The sequence below is a fragment of the Prunus avium genome, chromosome 2, assembly GCF_965620075.1.
Source record: "Prunus avium chromosome 2, drPruAviu1.hap1.1, whole genome shotgun sequence".
In the NCBI taxonomy this organism is placed as follows: domain Eukaryota; kingdom Viridiplantae; phylum Streptophyta; class Magnoliopsida; order Rosales; family Rosaceae; genus Prunus; species Prunus avium.
Genome location: NC_142285.1, coordinates 12,333,817 through 12,340,860, shown reverse-complemented (window position 1 = coordinate 12,340,860; position 7,044 = coordinate 12,333,817). Strand labels below are relative to the sequence as shown.

The 7,044-nt window shown below is 44.2% G+C and overlaps 1 protein-coding gene across 1 annotated transcript; it reads right to left on the bottom strand.

Moving 5' to 3' along the window:
* Window positions 1-1,161: 1,161 nt before the first annotated feature.
* LOC148296522 (uncharacterized) lies at window positions 1,162-6,377 on the bottom strand. The gene is made up of 3 exons (XM_088248550.1): window positions 6,332-6,377; window positions 4,468-5,313; window positions 1,162-1,229 (listed from the first exon to the last, which is right to left on the bottom strand). The coding sequence occupies exons 1-3, from the start codon at window positions 6,375-6,377 to the stop codon at window positions 1,162-1,164; spliced, it is 960 nt and encodes a 319-aa protein (XP_088104676.1).
* Between the last annotated feature and the right edge of the window lie 667 nt (window positions 6,378-7,044).

Here is a 7,044-nt window from a genome sequence, read left to right as displayed (position 1 = left end):
TATATTGATGAATGAATTTTCTTTATAATCTATCACTACTCCTAGGAAAGCAAGTAAAGGTATTGAAAGTGCATTACAGGAAAATATAATTTGCTCCGTGGGAGGCTTTGGTTTGGTGTTTGAACCTTTTGAATGTAGCTCGAGCTTGGTATTTATAGGAAGAGCTCTGGAGGAGTAATCGAGGCTGAAAATCTGCATGGTGGAGCTTGATCAGAGCAAGTGGGTAGTCCCATCGACATTTGGGATTGTGAAGCATGGTGGTGTGACCCCATAAATCCCGGTAAATCTCGGCTGCCGCCCTGATCGTGGGTTCTGCATCCCTGGCCGTGGGAATGCATTTAATGCCCTGGTCTGGTGGTTGGTGATCTGACCTTAAGTTGTAAAAATGTTTGCGCCTAACCACTCTGATTTCTATCACCAAATCCTGACTTTAGTCACTTCCCTTCTTCCCTCGTGCATTAAATGCCTTTCTGCGGCTAGTGGGTTTCCTAGTCAGAGGCGTTATTTCATTAAATGAAGCGTGGGACCCTGTTACCACGTGGCGATTTAACTTTAATAACTTCGGCCGTGTCTCTTTCGTCCTTCAGCCTCGACCTGTAATACTGCGATCGCGAGGCCAAGATGATTATGCCTTCGCAGCTTTCCTTTTGTGTTTGGGAAGACAAATGCCTAATGAACCGTCTCAGTTCATGGGCCGGTGCTAGGGCCGAGGGAGGTCCTTTCGGCCATTTTACGGCCGAGATTTGTTAGGCACAAACAGTTTGGGTGTCCCCGAAACTCGTGGGGCAGTGTCTAGCGTGCTGGCCTACCCGAAGGCAACTGGATGTCCGTCGACATCAATATCACCGAAGGCAACATAATTTTATTCCAAAGGCAACCTTAATTAATCTTGGGTACCTATGGTGGTTTCTAAGAAAATATAATTGCAGAAAAGTTAATGAGAAATGAGATGAATTCATATTTATCTCTGAACTCTACTGCCATTTTATCTGTTAGTTATCTAAAACACTGGTATACCATAATCTCTAGGCACTCTCAACTCGGCAGCATATAAAAGCAATAAATCAAGCTATTAAAAATCTGATCAATGAATAAACTCATTCAAGATCAAATAATGAGATTAAATTGCATAAATTCATTTATGAAAACAAAAAGGTCCACTCATAGGTGATCTGAGCTAGCTGGACCTTTCGAAGGTCCCTCCTGCGGGTCAGTCTGTGCCCGGGTGCCTGAATAATTATCATAATACTTTATTAATAAATATGCTCAATAAAATAATAATAAGTTAAAAACCCTCACCCCCGGCTCCTAAAGGTTCGTGCATCCTAATAAAGGTTGTTCCTTTGCCCACACTAACTTTCCTCTCAGTGGACATGGTTTAGAAGTAACTCGGGACTCAAAACGATAAAGTCCCCAAAAGTCAACTCAGGACTCCTTGGGGTCCACGACCTTAAAAACCCGATCTGAAAGTTCCTAGAGGTTCCCACATACCTAGGACACAAGTCCCGAAAGTTTGATCTCGATCAGACGGTCGGATTGCTCACGATCGCACGATTGGATAACGAATGATTTTCCGTAATCCTAACCCTAGGGTTGGCCTTTTTGGAGTATCCGGGACACCGATTGACGATCCGTTGAATCCTACTCGATCCTGAAATTACCTAGATCGATCTATTCCAGTTTGACTACGATCGAATGGTCCAAGCGTATTGAACCCGGAAAACACACACTATGCGAGATCCGTTCGGGGTTCAAACGTTATCTGAATTGAGATCCGTAAACTCATACGCGCTTGTGAGGACATGAGGATCGTTTTGGGACCAAGAGTGGTCCTTGACACATGGTTCACGCGCCGGCAGCGCGTGGGTGTGCATAAGAATTTCCGGCGGCCGGAAAATCTCCAAATCGCAGGCCCAAACTCCTAACCCAGGTAAAACACCTAATTTGGAACCACTTTTGTTCTTGAACTATGGCCAAAAAGTGGCCGGAAGTGGCTGAAATTGGCTACGCAAACCGGCAGAATTTCAACTCAACAATTAACCTATCAAACCTCAAAATCTCTCAAAACCTACCCATCCAGTAGCTAAAACATGAAAATCAATCGAAAATTCATACCTCACTTGACTAGATTGGTGCTCGGAAGAGAGAGATCGAGGGTTTGGAAATTCGGGGAAATTTCCAGCCAAACTCATGAATCCGGCAGCTATGGCGTCAGCGGAGGCAGGAGGAAGGTCGGAGCGGCTGTGGGTGCGATGCCGGTCGGGTCTTGGCCGGTCCGATGCGGTTTGGTGGCGGCGGGTGGTGGTTGGGCTGGTTCGAATGAACAGTAATGGGGAGGGGGCTCTGGTCGCGAGAAGGAAGAAGAGTGAGGAGAGAGAAAGGAGAGCCAGATTTTTTAAAATCTGATTTCTCAAAATTACCATTTTGCCCTTTTTCGTATTTTGCTCGTATTTTATTCAATACAACTCGAAATTGGGCTCACTACGTGTCTACGGACTCATTTCGTTGCGCTCTGCGCAACGGTACAAGTGAAATTCCCAAATTCTTTCTTGGTCAAAAAGTCAACTTAAAACCTAATAAAATATTCTAAGGGTAGTTTAGTCTTTTCCTCTATTAAATTATTAATTAAATAATAATTAAGGTTTGGGTTGTTACTACCTAAGACATCATCACCAATAACATCATTACATTCTCTATTAGGCATTGATAACACTACCGACCAACCACGATGCATCGGGTTGTCAACATAAAATATTTGTTTGACTTGAGAAGCCATAACAAATTGGTCATTCCTATATCCAATTTTACTCATATCTACGAGGGTAAATCCAAGTTCGTCGACTACAAGGCCAGAAGTGCTATATATCCAATCACACCTAAAGACTGGGATTGTAAACTTTTGGTAGTCAAGATCCCAAATTTCTTGAATGACACCATAAAAACCCATATTTGAGACAATTGGGTTTTTATCCTTGGCACTAGCAACTTGCATGGTATGTGCAAGTAAATAAACTCCACTATTTTGAACTGCCCACACATCATCTTGTGCCTTGATGTTAAATTTAACACCTTAATAAGATAGCTCCTATATGATGGCACTGCCATGCTTGGACTAGCTGCTAGCCACCTCAAATTTTCTGATACGCCATTATTGTCTTCCCCATTAAGTTCACTTTGAACCTACAAATTAATCATATCTTAATTCAATCTAACATAGAAAGAAGAAAATTAAAAGTCCAATATGTTATTCAATAACATATACCTTAGAGTGTAGCGATTGAATGAAAGTGCTATTGTGCTTATCTTGCAGCCACTTTGTTCTCTTTCTGAATTTTGGATAAGTGGTCTTGATGTGGATCATATGTTCCCTACGTGACACAAAAAATTCAAGCATTACAGTCCCAAACATATAATATAAACATAAGGATTAATTTAAAATGGTTACTTAAAGAATAAAACTCTTACTCGATATAAGGTAGGACTTCCTCCGTATTCTCCAAGACATATAGATGTGCCTGGTTCAACAGTTCCTGATCAACTAAGCTCACTTTGCAACCTGATAATGGCTTTGAAAGTCCTATCTTCTGGCTTGATGGCACTCCAATTGTACTAACATCAGATAAATGCTCGGTGCCAAATTCTACAGCTTTTTCAGCTATATACCGCTCAACAATGCAACCTTCGGGATGAGTACGATTCTGAACATACCCCTTTAGCACTTTCAAATATCTTTTGAACGGATACATCCATCTAAAATAAACTGGCCCACAAAGACGAACTTCTCTGACAAGATGTACTACTAGATGAACCATGATATCAAAGAATGAAGGTGGAAAGTATTTTTCAAGCAAACACAAAGTAACTACTACATCTTCTTCCAACTTATCTAGCTTGGAAACATCAACTGTCTTTGCACATATAACATTGAAGAAGAAGCATAAATGAGTTATTACATTCCTTGCAGGCTTCTCCAAAACATAACGAATAGCCACAGGGAGCAATTGTTGCATCAAGGTATGACAGTCATGTGATTTAAGGCCAAGAAGTCTTGAATCTTGTAAAGATACAAGATTTTTCATATTTGAAGAATAACCTTCAGGGACCTTCATACCATAGAAAGAATTGCAAACCGCTCTCTTCTCTGCCCTTGACAAATTCCAAGGCCCTGGAGGCAAGCGAGTACGTCTTTCTCCATACTCAGGTTGCAAATCAGTTTTGACCCTCATGTTCAATAAATCTAACTGAGCAACAATCCCATCCTTATTTTTCCGGGGATCTCCAGCAGTGTACCAATGATACTATCGCAAACATTCTTCTCAATGTGCATAACATCTAGGACATGCCTCACAGGAAGGTATTTCCAATACTCGAGATCAAAGAATTTTGACTTCTTCTTCCAACAAACTCTTTCACCATCATTTTCACCTCCACCTCCCCCTTTTTTCGAGCCCCATGTATAGTTAATACCTTCAACCATTTGTAGCACTTCTTCTCCGGTTAATGGCTTTGGAGCCACGTCATATTCAGGTTTCCCATTAAAAGCTGCACGCTGTCTCCGATATGGATGATATGTTGGTAACCATTTTCTATGGCCGATGTAACAGATTTTGTGGCCATTTTTCAACCTGTGACTAGATGTATCATCACCGCATATTGGACAAGCTTTATATCCTTTAACGACACAACCAGATAAGTTTCCATAGGCGGGGAAATCATTAATTGTCCATAGTAATGCAGCTCTGAGTGTAAAGTATTCTCCTATATGTGCATCATGCACTTCTCTAATCCCATCCCACAAAGATTTTAAATCATCAATCAAAGGCTCCAAGTAGATGTCTATATCATTTCCGGGTTGTTTAGGACCGGAAATCAATAAGGTCAACATCATGAACTTTCGTTTCATGCACAGCCATGGTGGGAGATTATATGTAACTAAGATAACTGGCCAGCAACTGTATCTGCTACTTAGAGAACTGTGGGGATTGAATCCATCAGATGAAAGAGTCAATCTCAAGTTTCTCGGCTCATTACCAAACTCGAGCCATTTATCATCAAGAAGTTTCCAAGATGGGGAATCCGCTAGATGAGACATCTGACCGTCAATTGATTTTCTAGCAGCATGCCAAGTCAAACTCTTAGCTATCTCATGTGATTGAAACATCCTTTTAAACCTTGGAATTGGAGGAAAATACCACACCACCTTCGCTGGCACACCCTCTTTCAAGATTGAATCTTTGCCTTCCTTCCACCTTGAGATACTACAAGTAGTACAATTAGTTGAATCTTCATACTCCTTCCTGACTAGCAAAACCACTAGCAGCAAGAAGGCATTTAATGCACGAGGGAAGAAGGGAAGTGAGTAAAGTCAGGATTTGGTGATAAATATCAGAGTGGTTAGGCGCAAACATTCTTACAGATATTCTTACAACTTGAGGTCAGATCACCAACCACCAGACCAGGGCATTAAATGCGTCCCCACGGCCAGAGGCGCAGAACCCACGATCAGGGCGGCGGCCAAGATTTACCAGGATTTATGGGGTCACACCACCATGCTTCACGATCCCAAATGTCGATTGGACTATCCACTTGCTCTGATCAGGCTCCATCATGCAGATTTTCAGCCACGATTACTCCTCCAGAGCTCTTCCTATAAATACCAAGCTCAAGCTACATTCAAAGGGTTCAAACACCAAACCAAAAGCCTCCCACGGAGCAAATTATATTTTCCTGTAATGCACTTTCAATACTTTTACTTGCTTTCCTAGGAGTAGTGATAGATTGTAAGGAAATCCATTCATCAATATATCATACGACCCTTGATTTCAAGGCGCCGGAGCACCATCTCTGTTACTCTCTCATTCACCCCATATATCATACGACCATCGCTCTCTGAGCAACGCGCCGGAGCACCGCCCAAAACCCACCATCAACACCACCACTAAAGTGCCTTGTAGCTCAGGCCGTGAACCTGACAGCCGAGATCAGTTCCTCTCTCGGCCACAATCGTTTGATTAGAAGTCAGACTCAAAATAGGCGCACCACTTAAACCATTCTATCCAAACCACATCACCATCTCGATGCACGGTAGACCTTGCTGGCCCAAGCCCCGCGACCGCATAAGAAGGACGTCAAGTGTTAACGCATATCCCCTCGGCCCGGAGCACCAGGCCGTGAGATTTGCGCCACCAACACTTTTGGCACGCCCAGTGGGACACTTGTCAAAAACTCATGGTGGAAACTAGGGCACAAGCAAAGCTCAAGAATAAAACAGTCGAAATGACTTCCGAGACTCTTGAGTCCACCTCGCCAATAACTATCACCGAGACCGAACATGCGGTCAGAATCTCGGCCAGCGTTCCAGTGACGACGGATCGCATGGCCGAGTCCATGCAAGAGCAAGCAGTGGTGGAGGATCTGATGTCTAAGCAGGCCTACAGAATAGAGACATCCTTTATGGCCGCAATGGACAGATTTTCCTCAAAGCTGCGGACGCTTTTCCAGGAGAGGATGCCGGCAACCTCAACCGCGACATCCCCCAAAACCGGACAGAGAAGCCAAGAGCGCGAAAGGATCGAGACTTACGGCGAAAGCAGCAGCCTCGGCGCCTCTGGCCGCACCCAAGCGTCAGGCTACGGCCAGCATTCTCAGCAGCCGACGAATAGCTGGGGGCAGTCCCAGCCCACATGGGCAAACCCCGGACCAATTTACCCGGCAGAGACAACGTGCGGCCCACTCCACGCTTTGGCCGTATCCTTGGGGCAAAGCAGTCCCATGCAGTCCGCGATCCAGCAACTCGGCCCAGTTCATACTTTGGCCGTCCAGACCCATCCTGGCCCAAGCAACGCGACCGCTACTCCATCACAACAATACGGTCAGAGCAATCAGACCGTTTCACCACCATCGCAGGCGTCGTTATTTCTGTTAGGCTCCCACCTTCAGTATGGTTCGGCCATTCCGACGGTAACACACGCGCACCCTAGACAAACCCATGACGCCCTGTGCAATGATGGCCTGCGCGACGTGCTTGAGGCATTAAATGCGCGG